At 34.3% G+C, this 18,968-nt stretch overlaps 1 protein-coding gene across 5 annotated transcripts in view; it reads right to left on the bottom strand.

Annotated features, from left to right (window-relative positions):
- The window catches only part of PTPRT (protein tyrosine phosphatase receptor type T), a 704,411-nt gene that overhangs the window by 55,808 nt on the left and 629,635 nt on the right, over positions 1 to 18,968 (bottom strand). For all 5 annotated transcript variants that reach the window (XM_039323711.1, XM_039323714.1, XM_039323712.1 and 2 more), the window contains 2 exons: positions 16,923 to 17,110; positions 9,025 to 9,112 (listed from right to left, as the gene is read on the bottom strand). In XM_039323711.1, the coding sequence (XP_039179645.1) occupies positions 9,025 to 9,112; positions 16,923 to 17,110 (276 nt within the window). The remainder of the gene's footprint in view (positions 1 to 9,024; positions 9,113 to 16,922; positions 17,111 to 18,968) is intronic.

The following is an 18,968-nucleotide window of genomic DNA, read 5'->3' as shown; positions in this document are numbered from 1 at the left end:
CTCTTGCATAGAGCTCAGCCTTTTTGTTTTAATGTACATTTTCTGACAATACAATACTTAGGTGTACAGAACATGAGTCAATTGCAACTGAATATGGGAAGGATTTTACAATGCTAATTTTAAGGCATATCTATTATAGCAAAAAAAAAAAAAACTTTCTTGCCATCAATTCTATACCATAATGTCCTGCAACAGTTATCCTTCGTAATATTCAGTTTTCTAATTAAGAACTGTAAAAGTTATGAGATTTTGGTTTCTATATGAGTTTGCTTTAGTCACAAAAGTGAGGAGAAAATAATCCTTTGTTTATAAAGCAAACCTGTAAAATACTAACTATCAGGAGGCATGGAGGTGCAGTGGTTATAATGCAATATTGTAGGCTAACTCTGCCCATTGTCAGGAGTTTGATCCTGACCAGCTCAAAGTTGACTCAGGGTTGACTTCCACCCTTCCGAGATCAGTAAAATGAGGACCCAGATGGTTGGGGAAAATATGCTGACATTGTCAACTACTCAGAGAGGGCTGTAAAGCACTGTGGAGTAGTGTATAAGTCTGAATGCTATTTCTATTGCTATCATTGCAAGCTTTGAGGGGATAGCAAAATTCAGAAATATGTTGACAAGCTAAGTGGAAACCAGTAAGTTTAACAGGGAAAAATGCAAACACAAACATTTGGGTAGGAAAAAGGTAAGACATGACTATAGGATAATGGGAGCAGACTGGGGAGTAGTGCATGTGTAAATGATCTAGATATTATGTTTGAGTTGAGCATGAACCCACTGAGTGATGCAGCTACAAAACAGCAAATACAATCTTAGCTGTATTAATAGAAACAGAGTGACAAAATTGTCTCTATTTTGCAGACAGCCCTCAGAATATTGTATCTAGTTCTGGACATTGTAATAGAAAAGACACTGAGAAACAATAACATGACCATAAAAGTGTAACCAAGATGATAAGAAACCAACAAAGATAATAGTTGGAGATACTATATTAGTTACAGTACTCTTAACCTGGAGAAGACAAAACTATGATAGTTATCTTCAATTATCTAAAGGATTGTTTGAAGATGCAGGGGAATTGTTCAGAACTGTTCCAAAAGATTAACAGTAAATCAGTTTATATTACAAGAAATACAATTTTTTACCAGCTGGTAAAAATTGGTGTTCAATATTTCTGCATAAATATGACCTAAAACATTATCTGTAGGTAATGTTGGATCATTTTCCTCAATAAATAAATGAACAAGTGCAAGGTTTTTTACTCATTTAATTGAGTTCTCTGTATTTAGTTTTAGGACTTGTGTAGAGAACAGATCGCATTTTAGGACATATCTATGCAGAAATATTGAAAATACAAAAGGGTTGGCAAACTTTTAAGCCCCACTATATGTTTCAGTCTTGCATAATTCAGAGCAGTGATTATTCAACAGGAGAGAGACTGCTGAAGAGAAGGCCCACCTCTTTGTTATTATCACACCAAAACTGCATACCTTGGCATAGGTAACATTGATATATATAACAAGAGCATCTAAGTTCATGTGCATTTTGTATATAAGTTACAGCATCTCACAATCACACGATCATATATGATTCTTTTTTTTTTGCGTTTGGCAAAAAAATGGCAAAAATGCCTATTGGGCAAATGGGTTTGCACTTAGAACTATGTGGTTTGCTTAACTATTGCCATTGTAAAATTGAGTCCAGTAATATGATGCTCTGATTTATGACACCAATAACAATCAAAATTCTGAGGTTTTAAGTTGGGGACTACCTATATTTCTTTGTCATACTAATTATTAATAATATTAATTTTTGCAAATTAATTCTGTGTCATAATTTAAGAGACATTATAACCGATTACTATGAGAATAGATTACTCTGTGTGAACTAAATGTGTGGTTTTATTGAGATTATACAAGTTTTCTATAAACTGCTTTGAGCATAATATATTTATAGAAAATACCACAGTTAACTTTATTACAATCAAATAAACCATGCAGAAACAAGCATCCATTTATAGTGATATAAATTGACAAAATAACCTTCAAACTTCCAAATACCAACGACTTCATAACTAGAAGAAGTTAGGGCAGCTATTTTCTGACTATCTAGTGAGGGTCACATCTTTTTCATCACTGTGCCTACAAACTCCATAGATATCTGTGCCTATAAGTCACTATGCACACAACATACATGTCTCTGGATTCGGATCAGTTTGCAACATATGCGAGACACTCTTGTAAGGAAGTACAATAAAACACAATAAAACACACACAATATAGTTGCCCAGATTACATGGGAATGGGCATCTATAATTAATTTAAATAAGTGAATGAATAAAATAATAATAAATCAAAGCATAGCAAAAATTTCCATACCAAATATATATATATCACTCCGGGTTATCAGATTTGATAATGTGATAGCTCACTTTTGATTCAGTACTGCAATGAGCATAGCCCCATACTTTCCATTATATTTATTTTCTGAATTTAATAAGATGTTCAATACCTTCCCCCACCCATGCCAAAAATTACGAGTGTCTTACAAATAGTTAAAAAAAAAAATACAATAAAGCAATGAAATAAATATTACAATATAAATACTACAGTGTTAGCAGTAAGAGGTATCTTTTATTATCCCATGGGTGAACACTGTTATGTAACCTGCATTGGCAGCCAGTCATTTTCTGGGTACAATTCAAGGTGCTAGTTATCAATTATAAAACCTCACCTAATATATTCAAACAGAATAAATGTGGTCCTGATCCTCTCTATTAAATCTTGTCATCTTTCAGGACCAAAGAAGTGTTTTATCTAGGCCCCTCCCACTTCTGGAACAGCATGAGTAGCGTCCACACTCTGAAACAGTTCTGGAAGGCCCGCAAACTCCAGGGACTGGAGTTAATGTTTTTCTTGTATTTTTATACTTACTGTTATGGTATACGATATTATTGTGGATGTTTTAGCTTAAGCTGTCTGTTTCCTTTAATGTTTTAATGTAGCAATTATTGCTACAACTATAATTTATATGATGGTTACAACATACTTCTTTCTATAATCTATTCAGTTTAATGATCAAAACATAAATCATAAGCTCATTTTTTTCTGCTTCCACATATTCCCCCTTGGTACATCTAAAAGGAGTTTCCAGTCAGCAATACATGTAATACAGTCTTTTCTCTGATCAAAAACCTCAAGTTTCATCATTTCATCAGCCATTCGTCCATTGTTGGTAATGCTGAATCTTTCCATCTTTGGCCATCCCATAATCATATTGCAGTTTTCATGTACAAAAACAAAGTTCCATGACTTTTTTCCAATTTTTGTCCACCATTTCCAAAAGAAAAATCACTGCTTTCAATTGTACATTCATCTTTTAGGTCCTCTGAATTAGTGCATGTTCTTGAATTTAGAATTTTCTAGCTTTATTACACATCCACCAAAGGTGATAAAAAGTCCCTTCTTGATGTTCATAATTCCAGCATAAATTTAAAGTGTTTTTTATAGATTCCAGATAATTTCTCTGGTGACAAATACTAATGGTACAGCGTTTGATAAAAATTATCTTTAATATTATAACATAATGTAAAATTCAATCCTTTCAACCACATATTTCCCCTTGGTACATCTGTATTGAGCTCACTTTATCATGAAGTTTTACTTGTTCTTCTTCAGTTTCCAATTTCAATAAAAGTTTGTACATTTTAGCAATTACATGTTTATCATTTGTACACAGTTCCATTTCAAACTCAGTCTTAAAATGTTCAAAACCATGAATTATTTTGTCTACTTTAAATCTTTCTAATAACTGTAAATAAGAAAAACATGTACAGTTATATTGTTCTACCCGCCAGTTCTTTTCTTGATTTTATTTTACATTTTTCTTGACAATATTCTCGCATCTGATAATAAATTAGTTATTTGTAGTTGCTTATTATTTCTCTATAATATAATCCTTGTTCTGAGAGCTGCAGAAGTGTTTTCAGGCATAACCTGGGTTGTTCTATTCCATACTATCAATATGGCATATCTAACATAAGGTGCTTAAAGTTCATGTTGATGTTTATTGTATCATAAATATCCATGCCACCCAAATCTCAGGTTTTGTCCTTCTAAGTCCAAAATCCTTCTATTTCTCAATAACATCCAAACCAAAAAGCAAGCTGTAAAATACAATTTCAAATTAGGTAACTCCAGGCACTCTCTTTCTTTTGCATCTTGTAGCACTTTATATTAATTCATATATCATTCTGCTTCTGGTGCATCAGTTTCAATAAAAGTATTGTCTGAAACAAAAGCATCATTCTAAATAAAACATTCATTTTTATCACAAAATTTCCCCCCAACAATGATAGTTGTAATTTTCCACATGTTAATATATCCCATTTATACTTAATTCCATATCGCAACATAATTATTTTGAAATTAACATGTGGTTCATATTTATCATAATGATTCCCAAATATTTTGTCTTGGTATTAGTCTTAAAACATGTTTTATTTACCACTTCTGTTCCATTTTTTCTATTTGTTAATGTTAAAACCTAATGCTCCACATTCTTTAATTTTTCCATTAATATTTCAAATTCCTTTAAAGCATGGGTGTTAAACTCACAACATCATGTGACATGCCATGATGTATCGTGACTTTTTCCCTATTGCTGTAGTGGGCGAGGTTTTGGCATGACACAACCGGCCAGTGCGCTGACAGTTTGACACCCCTGCTTTAAAGCATTTCCCAGATTCAACACCAAGTCATTTGCAAAAACTTCTAAATTCCTTTTTAAAAAATTTTTACTTCTACATTTCTCTCATCTTGTCTTACATCTCTATTCAATATTCCCAGAAGTAAAATAAACAAGAAAGGGGGCAGTAAGCACCCTGCCTTGTTCCTTTTGTATCTCATAGCATTTTGTTAAATCCCCATTAACAATTTGAAATACAAATTAACTTTATCCATTTTATTAAGGTCACTCCAAAATTCATAACATCAAAAACTTAAAACAAAAAAGCCCAGTTCAAATTATCAAAGGCCTTTTCTGCATCTAAGAAAATCAATATGGCTTGTTTTTTTTATTATGTTGCTCCAACTATCCCAAAATATCTAATATATTTCTGACATTGTCCTTTAACTGTCTTTTAGATAAAACCCCACAAGATTATTGTCTATTAGCCAGAAACATTGTAAATAACTTGTATGTCCCTCTTTAGGTATTAATGCTATATTGGCCTCTTTCCAGTGTTCAGGCAGCTTTCCTCTTTTAGGATAGAGTTCATTGTGTATTGTAAAGGTTGCAAAAATTCATCCTCAAAACCTTTATAATTAGAACCTACTAATCCATCTGGTCCAACCCTTCCTAATTTAATGGTTTTTATAGTTTCAGAAATTTCTTCTATTATTCATAATCTATCCTCAGTAAATTCTGTTGCTTTAGATATTCATCTATTTTTTCTAGACGGATGTCATTTTTTTATACAAATTATAATAATATTGACGTGATGCTTTTTGCATGGCCACATTGCCATTAACACCATATCTCCCTATTGTAGTTTCAATATAATTTTCTTTTTCTTTTTTGTAATTTATATGCTACCCTCTTCCCAGGTTTATTTGCAAGCTCAATCTTTTTTTTTTTTTGCTTTACATAATTTATTTTTATATACATTTCTCTTACTGTTGAATGAATTAATTGCCACTGAAGATGTTTAATTTGTCAAGAAGTATTTATCTTCTCTGGAGAATACTTTAGTTCTTTTTTTTCTCTTTACTTCATTCAAACTAGTAGTCATGTTTTTTAATGTGCATTTGGAATTTGTACCTAGATTCTATTGGAGTGGGCAGCCATAAATAATAATAGTAAAATAGACAAAGTAATAGAAAATGAAGATGCTAGTGCTCTGGGATTTGAGAATTTAAGCAGACAAGCACCTGCCACATAAAGACTTAGCAATTGTTGGTAAGAAAACAAAAGGTGTGGAGGTGACAGTAGCTGGAGACAGGAAAATAAAAGACAAATCTGGAGACAATCACAAGATATAAAGATCTGCAATTCCAAAATATTTGGACCACCATTTGAATACCATCAGCATTGACAAAATCACTATAAGTCAACTGCAAAATGCAGCTTTGCTGGTTGCAATTTACATCCTGTGACCATACATTTAATACCATTAAACAACAACATCTGCCTACTCTAGGTCCTTGAGAAGACTTGATAAGGGGACAAAAATGCCAAATCCAGTCTAAACATGTGGCTGACTGCCACCAAGCATAACAAAATATTTTTTTCTAATCATACTGAGGAAAATCATTCACAATTACAAGGTGGGCAGCCATTATACTTTCAGTCCCCCAAAATGATTCTCAGATAGACTGGTATTAATGGCTTTCTTTCACACAGCTTTAGTACTAATCTGTCTTTGGCTGGAGGATTGTTTCAAACAAAGCCGTCCACTTTATGTCACTTCTGATACATTTTTTTAAAAAAATATTCCTACTATTTCTAAGAAACCCAATTAATTACTTTCTTATCCATGACTTTACATTCATAAGCTCATATGTCTATTTTGTCATTTATTTTAGCAGTGGTTAAGCTTCTCCTTCTCTTGAACAATGATTCAACTTTGTAAACATTTTCCTAAAGGTTAACATCCTTTTAATCAGTTTGATATTGCTTTCTTGGCACTTTCCTAGTTACCTACCTTGTGCTCAATGTTCTATGCCCCATTAACATACTTAATAAATAAATTATCATTCCTCCCTTGTGCTGTTAAACAACTTTGCTTATACATCCTGGATTCAATTTATTTTAATTTAATTTATGTGAACTAGAAGCTGCATTGTGGTTTAAATCAGACAGCTAGGTTGCATTTGTATCCTAAAACACATTACACGAGCCTTAAATCATTTTTAAAGCATTCTCATTTGTGCAGCTATCACATTTTGAACTGAAGTGGAAAAAGTGTTTGCAAATGTGATTATCTGTGGCAATGACCCCCAACTTTTTGGTCACAAGGGACTGGTTTCATGGAAAGAGGTTTTTCTGTGGACCAGATGAGACATGGTTTCGCATGCGGCATGCATCCTATGGATGGGGCTTTGCTTGTTTGTGTGGACCAGTTTCTGGCATGCTGTGGCCCAGTGCGAGTCCACGGACTGGGAGTTGGGAACCCCTGATCTGAGGCATCTATTTGCAGTTCCTTAAAGAAAATGCAATTTTTTGATTCACCTAGAAGCCACACAGTTCCATAAGTATACATATCAAGCTCATTGTACCCTAACATTACATGAAACTCCAGTAAAAAAAAAAGTGTGGCTTTTTAGGGATGTATCAATAATAGAATAACAGAGTTAAAAGTGTTAGGGTTAGGGAAATCTTGGAGGTCTTCTGGTACAATCCCCTGCTCGGGCAGGAAGCCACTTCAGACAATGGTTGTCCAATCTCTTCTTAAAAACTTCTAGTGTTGGAGTGCTTACAAATTCTGGAGACAAGTTATTCCACTGATTAACTATGACAGGAATTTTTTCCTTAGTTCCAGGTTTCTCTTCTCCTTGATTAGTTTTTATTTGTTGCTTTTTATCCTGCCTTCAGGTGCTTTGGAGAATAGCTTGATCCCCTCTTTTCTGTGGTAACCCCTGAGATATTGGAACACTGTTATCATGTCTCCCATAGTCCTTCTTTTCATTAAACTAGACATACCCAATTCCAGCTTTATATGTTTTATATGCTTTAGCCTCCAGTATCCTTGCTACCCTATCAATAGGTATAGCAAGTATCCAAATCCTCTCCAAAGCTTTTTCATTTTGAATTAAAGTAATTGTGCATGTTGTTATATTATGACATGTTTTATGCTGTTATTTAACATTATATTATTATACCTTACATTATACCTTACAAAATTATTGAATATAAAATATTTACAGTTCAGTCTTACACATGTTCTACTATTGTCTGAATTCTGATTTTTTTTTTTAATGCAGGTGGATGGGGCAATGCTTTCTAAAGATATCATAGGGTAGGTGAGTTCATGTTTTAGAACAAATACGTGAATGATCTTTCTTTCATTTATTTTCTAAAGTGCCAACTAAAATTAGTCAATTGTCCCAAGTCACAACTTAACAACACAAAGCAATTGTGAAAATCTAGCTGCCATGCTACTGGTCATATTATAACACAAATATTGGTTTCACTCTGCAATCCAAAGCAATGCCAACAAATGTATAGAAGTCTCTCAAAAGTAGTAGCCCTACTTATTTCAACTCCAGGAACAATTTTTAGTGAGATCGGTTTTATGCACTGAGATTGATAGGGAAGTCCTGTTTATGATTCCTTCTCTGGATATGGGCCAGTGAACTGAGCCCATTGGGCCTTCTTTCTGATAGCAGCCAATCTGTAGAATTTGCTTACTTGCAAGTGACACCAAACCTTATACATTTATAAATGAATCTTGTACATAAAGATTCACTGTTTATCTTTTATCTATGATCTGAATCACATCAGAGGTTCATCACTCTTTAATCTCTCTCAACCTGCACTACTGAAACAGGTAGAAAAAGTTTTCTGACCCAAGTTGTATATGTTGGGTAGAACACGTAGAGATAACACTATGCCCCAAATAACAAAATTCATCAACAGCTCTGCCTGCATTTCGCTCTGAAGAAAATAGGTTCCTGACCAACAAAAAGCCATATGCTCAGCTGGGAAAAAGCTTGATGTCATGAAACTGAAGTTCCCATACCTCTTTTCTCAGATCTATTCAATGTATGAAAATGCCAACTCCTCACCCCCAAAAAGCAGATTTTGGTCACCTGACTTCACTGAGACCAGTGTATATCTGTACAAAGAACAATAAATCAATGAAAAAAATGGGGGAACAAGGGAACACTAACACAGAAGCTGTTATTAAGCTGAAATGTTCCAAAGACTAGGAAGTTATTCTTTGTTACAGTTATGCTCTTATACATATAAGATGCTTACAGATACACACAGGAAGTTCAGTTCAGTTTGAATTTGCACCTACAGGAGATGATGTTGCCATATCTATTCTTATTGCGGTTTTCATCTTCTTTGGCGGTGTCCCAAGATGCAGTCTGCCCTTCAGGTAGAGCCTGCAAATTAAAGAGTGGAATATTTATAAAATAGGGAAGACCTTCAGGATTATTTTAACATAATGAAGTAAAGGGCAGGAAAGAGGCAGCATATAATTTAGCACTCTGCCAAGACAACTGCTTTCTCAGGAAAACAATAGTGAACAATAATGAAGAGACCATTAGTATCCTATGGCTTATGTAACTTATAAGTGTCTATATTAATGTAACTGGAACAAAAACAATTGGAAGGATTTTTCTTCTACATATATATTGTTTTTACTGATAAAAGGGAGTCTGGGAAGGTATTGTTATTGTTGTCATTATGATGCCATCTCTAAAACAGAGATGAGGGTTATTTTTCTCATGTCCATATGAAATATCAGCATACATATATGGCATTTAAACTGAGGCCAGAAGCTGCACTATAAATTAAAGAATAAAAGTACTTGGTAGTATAAGAGTTTCCACACAATTTTCCCATTATAACCATATAGACAAATACATGTGGAGTGCAAACAAACATTCACACACCAAATATATGTATGGATCAACTTAAATCTCTTTTGCAAGCTTTCATGTACTGTAGTATTCTATTCTGTCAGGTATGGGGTTATTCATAAAGCAATCTGGGATAATTTACATACATTAACAGGCTCAGATAACTTAGAACAAGAGTTGACATTGGGAATGGCAACATAATGAATGGAGAAGAAGCTATAACAAACTCTTCACACCAGTGACAACACTCCCTCCAAGTTCTTTTTTCTGTGATAAAATCCCCCAAAAGCGTATTTTCAGCATAGTCTGGAATACTAAATACATAATGGCTTTAGAGTTGATAATAGCTTAAGAAATGTAACCTATAATCATGAATGGTACCCAAAAAATGTTATGTGAAACCCATAATTACAAAATTCATCAATTACTAGAATAGAATAGAATAGAATAGAATAGAATAGAATAGAATAGAATAGAATAGAATAGAATAGAATAGAATAGAAGTTGAAAGGGACCTTGGAGGTCTTCTAGTCCAGCCCCCCGCTCAAGCAGGAAACCTACCGTATACCATCTCAGACAAGTGACTGTTCAGTCTCTTCTTAAAAACCTCCAGTGATGGAGCACCCACTATTGCTAACTAATATGCAATCCATAGAAACCCAGAGTCAATAACACTAGCTTCTTTGGTTGTGATGTTGTGGGTTATTGTAATATACCAGATATTATAGTAAAGATGTGACAGTATAGTTAAAAAATGACAAAGTTTGTCAGACTGTAGTTTATAAAATTTCTGGAAAGCAATAATTCCAGGTGCACTATGGATGGTTTCTTGGCAAAATGGGTAATAAATGAGAGAGAGCTAACTCAATCACTATGTCTATGAAATAATGTTTCAGAAAAGATCTTTGATCACATCTCATTTTGTTTTACAAAGAAAGTGCTACCTAATAGCAGCTAATGTTCTGAGTGGGGAAAAATATAGGAAAAAGGTAATTGAAATAAGGTATTTTTCTTCATCAAAGACAAGATATACATTTGTATCTTGCTTCAATAAATTGATAGTAATTTAGTTGCATCATGTGCTGCAACAAACAAAGAAAAAAAACAAAACAAAAACCCCAATTTGTCATATTATTGAAAGACACAGGATTGGTAAATCTGAAATCTCCAAAATAATATCATAGTATATTCACAGCTTCGAATAAATACCTTTTCATTTTAGAAGAAATGAATTTAATCTGTTCATAGTACCTACTGGAAAAAGCTGATAACTCTTTCTGATTTTATAACCAAACTTTATAATTTTGATACAGGAAACTACTTGCCACTTTATTTTTTAGAAGCTAATGCATTCATTAGGCATTCTTTGGGGGCAATATTGTAGACATAGTATATAATGATTTAAACAAGGCATTTGACATTCTCATTAGTAAGTTAATTGTGGCTTACATGAGATGACAATTATGTAGATATGTAAATAGCTTGAAAATTGATGTTAGTGTTTCCTCATCAAACTGAGTCACTGTTATGAGATGGGTAACCATATAAATAATTTAAGTAATATATATATATATATAGAATGCAAGCATGAAGAAAAATGTCAGAAGACTTACTCCTAGTTTCTGATTCTTCAATATTAAATTACTATATAAGGCAATGATATAAAAAACAAACTTCATAGGTTAGGGAAATGGTCCAAGAGTAATAAATTGATATTGGTATTTAAAAGATAAAAATGCAGAGCCAAAGATTAAAGTCCAGAATGGTAAGACTGTTTTTACTAGGTTCAAAAAAAGAGGGGGGGGGGAATCAATGAACCAGCAGCCTAAAAACAGCTGGAAAATGCAATCAGGGAAAAAAGAAAAGGCAAAACTATAATTATTCAAATCTTGTTTGTTTCAGTCTTCTCCAAATCATCTCCAGAAAATTGCCACTTGGAAATTTTAGCATTCTACGCTGTAGATATTCCCACATGGCTGTTTAAAATTGTGGTAGTTATTTATGTGCTTGACTATATTCTCTTTACCCCTAAGTGTACAAGTGTTCAAATAATCACAGAGTTGGAAGTGCCAAAAGCTTTGAAAATTCATCTCTACAACTCTACAATAAAGCACCTTTTTATGTAAGTAGAATATTAGCAGAGTCAGTATTCTTTCGACAGATGGCTTTTTACTTTAAATCTTATTTGAAGTGTTGCTGAATTACCGAGTCTACCACCTCTTGACTTGAACATTTCATTGTCTTCAAGGGTATTCTCAACCTAAACCTCACTAATCACATTGGAAGAGTATTGAGGATTACAGCTATAGAGGTGATGTAATTTAATGGACCAGATAGGTGAAAGATGAAAATTGTATTTTTGCAACAGTTCACCTAAGGAAGAGAAAGGAAAGCAAGAAAAGAGAACCTAGAGCCTGTTCCATCTGGATTATGTCTCTCTTTAAGCAGCCACGTGGTCCCAGACCAGGAGACTCTTAAAAGTTCTTTTACAGTCCTTGAGCACCTCTGATCATCACCAGAAAAAAATTCTGACTTTTTTTTTTCTTTTTTGTCATTTATGGAAAATAAATCAATAGATGTATTTAATTGGTTTAGTCTAATTTTTGACTATTTTTTTATATAAAAAAAGATGAGACCCACCAATTTCCAAAGTATAGCCAGGTAGTCCATGGCTTATGACAATTGAGCCCAAAATTTCTGTTGCTAAGTAAAACAGATCACCACAGATGGGGACTGCAGCCAAGAAATTAAAAGACGCTTGCTCCTTGGGAGGAAAGCTGTGGCAAATCTAGACAGCATACTAAAAAGCAGAGACATCACCCTGCCAACAAAAGTACATATAGATAAGGCCATGATTTTCCCAATTGCAATGTATGGCTGTGAAAGTTGGATCATAAGAAAGGCTGAGTGCAAAAGAAATGAGGCCTTTGAACTATGGTGCCGGAGAAGACTCCTGCGAGTTCCCTGGACTGCAAGGTGATCAAACCGGTCAGTCCTAGAGGAGATCAACCCTGACTGCTCTTTAGAAGGCCAGATCCTGAAGTTGAAACTCAAATACTTTGGCCACCTAATGAGAAGGAAGGACTCACTGGAGAAGGGCCTAATGCTGGGAAAAATTGAGGGCAATAGAAGCAGGGGACGACAGAAAATGAGGTGGCTGGATGGAGTCACTGAAGCAGTAGGTGTGAACTTAAATGGATTCCAGAAGATGGTAGAGGACAGGAAAGCCTGGAGGAATGCTGTCCATGAGGTTGCGATGGGTCAGACACAACTTAGCAACTAACAACAAGTGAAACAGATATTAAGTGAGTTTTGTCCCATTTTATGACTTTTCTTGCCACAGTTAAGTGAATCACTGCAATTGTTAAGTTAGTAACATAGTTGTTATATGAATCTGGTTTCTCCATTAAATTTGCTTTTCAGAAGGTTGCAAAAGGTGACTCTAACCATCATAAATATGAATCAGTTGCCAAGTTTTACTAAACAAACTGTTCTAAGTTGAGGACCACGTGTATAAGTTTGTATAACAAACAAATTTCTCTTCCACTCCTCCTAAAACAAAAACAAAGCAAAAAGTCAGAAAATCCTAATTTTATTTTTGCCACAAAAAAACAGTTGCAAGTCAGCAAAGACTACCAAGAAAAAGCCTTAAAAAATTTGTTTAATGTGTTTTTATTGTTGTTGCTTGCTTGTCTTTCAAAAATTTTATCCTGCAAAGAGGAATATAATTAAGCATAATCCGTATTAGGATGTAATAAAATAGCCACCATAAATTTCCTAGCTTTCAAAAGCAAAAGAAAGAAAGGATATTGAAATGTCCTTGGTGGCAAACTTATTAATATGTCAAAGAAACTGAATATGGAGTAATGTTTTCATTGATATGTGTTTAGTTTTGCAGCCTTTAAAGTAACATGAAACAAAATACAACCTTGCAGGTAAAGTATCAAAGTGCTAAGATTAGTGCAGATATAATTTTAAATGCCATACAGCTGCCAGAAATTGAAAATTACTGTAAACCTGGCTCTTACTTACATTAAGCATTTCAGCAACTTTATCTGAGGTTATCAGAGTAAGAGTAATTCAGCTCTTCACAGCCCATTAACACTCCATAAGGCATCTTATCTATGCTTTACAAAGCTGCTTAACACATGTCATAAAGGGCCATAATCTTTGGAGGAGGCCATATTTATTAATTACAAAGGCTAAATTCTTTTTTATATATATCATAAACACTTGTGGGTAAGCTCAGTTTTTTAAAAGTAACCATATATTCTATATATACTCATGGATAAGCCCATCTGCAAATAAGAAGACCCTTGAATTTTTAACCAGAATACCTCGAAAAATGCAGGTTGGTTTATCCATGATAGTGCATTTTTCATGCTATTTTAGTTAAAATTTGAATCCTGAATTTTATCCATGGATGGGCCTATTTGCAAGTATGCATAATATACTGTATACTTTTCTCAAACCATATTCAAATATGTCACACAGAGGCAGTCTGCTCCTGCAATGCTGTGTTCCCACTGAAAGCTGTGCTCCCACACACAAACACAGAGAACAAAATGTCAAGTACTCATTCAACAACTGTATTCACTATACTCACAAGGAATGTGAACTCAGGTCCTATCTTAGAAGAGAAAACCTGACACCTAGAAATGCTCTAGCAGTCATAGAACAATGACCAAAATGATAAATGGGCAAGAATATGTGATATTTCAAGATAACAGAATAACAGATTTTGAAGGTACCGTGGGGTCTTCTAGTATAACCTCCTGCTCAAGCAGGTGACCCTGTACCATTTCAGACAAATTTCTTCTTAAAGATTCAGACACTGACTTCTGTCCACCTTGAGGCTATTCTTCCCAACTTCTTCCATCACATAATGCTTCCTTAAGCAACGCTCCCTCCAAATCACCATACATTCCATTTTAATCCATTGCTATTCTTTAATTTTTCAGTTTGTTGAGGGAAAAAGATAAGCAGTGTCTTCTATTATGAGGCATTTCCTAATCCTTGTCAGGGCACACCAAATTATGGAACTAACCCAAGTCAGGAGATAAGGAGCCAGCAGTAGGAATGAATTTAATGCAAGGTAGAAAGGGCTGGATATCCTTTTGTTTTAATACCATTTGTTGCATTACCTCTTTGACTTTGCACTCTTTTGGGACAACATTCAAAAGATGCAACACTATTGATGAAGAAAGAATTAAATTTTCACTGATATCTTGAAAGCATGAAATGCCTTCAAGATGCCCAACACTGTATGATGATGGTTATATTCCAGGTATCAATTATAAGTGAATCATTACTTTGCTCTAATAGCACTGAAAGTGATAATACCTAACCTCCCAGTCTCCTCATACCTTAGATTCATCAGGATGAAATCTCATCAACTGAGAATTAGGAAAGGAAAGGAATGTAACAAGTAGCCAAGGTCAGTTTCAAGTTTCAGTGAAGTGATGTATGATGAATCTTTACTGAAGTGGGTCCTATTAGTTGTAGCAATAATGAGCAAACATTTGCTTTTCTCACAAATGTATGGTAATATCCAGACAAATATTTGATTGGAGGCTTTGTGTAAAATTAAAATGTCTATCACTACTAATTAAATATTTGGCCAGGAATGTACAACAACTTGATACCACTTGGATGTTCAAGTGCAGCAGATGCCCAACAATAGTGCCTGATTTAAACAGAAGATCATCAGTACAGGTAATTGCTTCTTAATTATACTACCAACAAATTTCACTAACTACTGGATTGAGCTAGGAAAGATGAAAATAATCTTCAGAACAGAATGCCACTCTTTTAACTTCATAATTACAAAATCTCTGGCCTACCAGGCCTCCTTGAATAAATTGCTTGGCTTGACACTCAAATCTAGAAATGTTATTCCACTTTCCATCTGTGCAATCCATTGCAATTTGAAATATATATTTTTAAATGAACAAAATTATTCCAATAGTTTAAGGTTCTTTCACAAAAGAGTCTCATGCCAAAATAACAGAAGAGCGTCAGGCTTGAGTCTTCAGAGGTGACACATTGCAGTCAGAAGAGCTTACTAGCTGTTATAGACACTCAGAAGGCAGTCAAAGCTGTTTCTTTTTTCTTTTTTACTTTCATTTAATGAGTCTTATCTTTAAAGTAGCTCTTAAACTATTGTAATATTTTTATACATTATATATCCCAATGAAAAGGGAACATTCAGTGCAGTCTGCTGTAGGTAAGGATTTTTTGTCTGCTTAGTTTACATTAGTAAAACATATAAAGACATTTTTTGCAAGGTAAAATTAAACCATCACAAATAAATATAAGGGGAGCCAGGATTGATGATGACCAACATAAAGTGATCTAAACTTGTTGGTGCTGAGTCCTGATACATTGCAGAAGGGAGGTTACTCTACAGGATAAGTGCCACTGCAAAGAATTCCACCTTCTGTTCTTATTTAATGACATTTCCACAAGCCATACATGAACAACAGAAAAACAAGAATACTGGAGAGTAGTATCTCAAAGGTACTTTTTCAAAAGGCAGTTAAACTTTGTTTTTCCTTAAAGATATTTTTTCAAGGAAAGGACAATACAGTCCTTTCAGCAGTTCCAAGAAGGCTTCACACTAATTTGCAGTATTCAGATAACCTGGAGAGCACAAATAAACTGCCAAGTGGCCTCAATGACTCTCATAAAGAGGGATAATGACCATATGACTGCAAGGAATATAAATTTTCCATTTTCCACCATGCAATCAGAACTGAAGAAGCTTTTTGGATGAGAAGCAAAATGTTTTCAAGGAAAAACAAAGTCCAGCTGCCTTTTGAAAAAGCACCTTTGGAACAACCATGACCTGAATAACTGAGAATCTCCATAGACTGGAGACTAGTATAACTATAACAGGGGACATTCTTTATGTTAACTCAGTCCTGAGTGGTTGAAGGCTTTGTATACTACCACTGACATCTTCAAGGAGGCCCAGCAGCAGACAGGCAGCTTTTTTTAGCACAAATTTAATAGCTGTAACATAGTGGTCATAGCTGCTGCATCTGAACTAGTTATACTCTTTGAAACAGACCAACGTCAGTTTTTCATAAACTCCCATTTTTGATTTTGCCAATGTATGAATGTAGGAATAATAGGAGCTCTGCAACATAAAAAAAGACTGCAGCAAGGACTCAGGAAGAAAGAGAGGAGAAACCATGATCATTAACACATAAAAATAAGTCTCTTAATTATTAAGATACTTCTTCACGAAATCAGGACTTATTCTCATTTTTCAGTAGCTTTAATCTCAATCTTTTATATCATTCAAGTGAGTGAATATTCATCTCACCTCATACTCCTCTTTAAATCCATAGCCCTGTCCCCGTTTCATCTGAGTGATGTGCTGCAACAAGTCGGCCACTCGGATTGCTGGCTGGAACTGTCCCCTGGGATAGGACATTTCCACTGGGTCACAGCTTCGATAGGGATGGGTCTGGATTGTCAGGGTCGGTTGAGTCATCTCCCCATGGCTATTGTCTGTTTTAAAGATAGGGAGGCAAAACAAAGTTTCACCTAGCTGTTACTTGTGCATTTGTTTTCTTTCCCATAGGAATTAATTTCTCCCCATAGGTGAAATAAAGGACCATAGAGAAACCATCTATGCCCAATGCTACCAGGTAATGCGGAAGGAAAAAAAACCCCACACAGAAGCAACAAAGTCATGAAATGGTTCTATTAATAGCAGGAAGAATATGTCTTTTTGATGCACTTTACATTAGAAGTGAAGCATTTTTTTTTCATGCAATCTAATCACACTAAATAGTCACCCACTCTGCCCAGCTCTGCCTGCTGCTTTCTGAGCTGAAGGAGAGGAAAATAACACAGAAAAGTGATATTGACTTTTCCCAGTTATTTTTCCCATCTTTATTTATTTTTATTTTTTTGCCAACAGAAGCAAGTAGGGTGCCAGTGCTAGCCTGTAGGGGAACCGGATATATGAATAAAGAGCTTTGATAGATTGGCAGTTTATGCTTTGTCTAACTGAAGATATACATCAGCAAAAGATACACAGATTTACATACATTTTTCAAATATTATTATTATTAAAATAATAAGGAAATAAATATCATAAGAGTGGGGTCTTTATTCTATTTGCTAATGCTAACTCTTGATATTATCTTCGGGGACCCTGCTCTCCTTCTGTTAGTTCTTAATTCTGGAATTACTTTAAGGATATTTTTCCAACTTGGAGGCTTAGAGCATGGCCTGGCAATATTTATTTTTCTACTTTGATTCTTATTCAAGGGCGTTCTCAAGTTAAGTAAATCTGTTTGGTTCATTTACTCATTATCGTGGAAGGAAATCATGTCAGTGATTGGGAATTGAGGCAATCAATATAGAATAGGGTTTGGTGATGGGAACAGCAAATTTTATGCCAGGATATTTTTGTCCTGACTCAAGGGTGGCATGAACAGTACTTGAGTTCAGAAATGGAGAAAGAGAAGGATTGCAATGTAGAATGTGTCTATTTTAAGCATCAGTATTAGGGCAGGAGAACCTAAAATGTTTTATTTCTTTATTTCAATTAATTTTAAAAACATGAAAGAAATGAAGTTTTGACTTTTGCACAGATATTCTGAAATAATTTTAATAAGAGAACTAATATATGCAAAATCTCTTTTTCTATTTTCTCAGATCAATTAATCTAAATGGAGAGGATAGGGAATTCATCATCAGCTGTTTCTTTAATATCCTTTTCTGCATATTGATTGAAATCTCATTTTTTCTTCTTAAATTGAATCAGTTTGAGTGAGGTATCACTGGTCCTTTACACATTATAAAAAGTAGAATAAAGTGGGGGGGTTTATGTTTTATATCAGTAAAAGATGAAACTGCTATATGTGTTAAGGAATAAATAGGTAGAACACTTTCAAAGTTTTCTCTCTTTCTCTTTTAGTGTTGCTACAGCTGTCATGAAAGGGAAAGATAGGTCAATTGTTGCTTGCGCTTCTGAATATATTTTTCTCAGCCACTATTGTCTAAAATTAAGCTGGATAATTAAAAGACAGGCAACATCTTATGAAAAGAAATTTATGACCCCAAATATAAAAGCTTGTCAGTACAGTTTTCAGAATTTAATCAGCAATTGAAAGTGTGTGTGTGTGTGTGTGTGTGTGTGTGTGTGTGTAATTTCAAATATTTTTTCATTTGTGTAATCCGTTGTAATGGGTAAAGACCTAACATAGGAATAGCAAACTAAGCACTTATTTATTCAATTAACAAGTCTAACATCATTGCTAATGATAATGGCTCTGAACAGAGGGGATTTTCAAGGCTTATTAGTTTTCCAGGCTAGATTTACTTTCTCACTTCATCTTTCTTTATCCTATTTCCC

This window comes from Crotalus tigris, unplaced genomic scaffold (genome assembly GCF_016545835.1).
Source record: "Crotalus tigris isolate CLP2741 ecotype Arizona unplaced genomic scaffold, ASM1654583v1 scf7180000024281.4978605, whole genome shotgun sequence".
NCBI classification, from domain to species: Eukaryota; Metazoa; Chordata; class Lepidosauria; order Squamata; family Viperidae; genus Crotalus; species Crotalus tigris.
The sequence above is the reverse complement of the archived record's forward strand: the minus strand, read 5'-3'. Positions and strand labels throughout refer to the sequence as shown.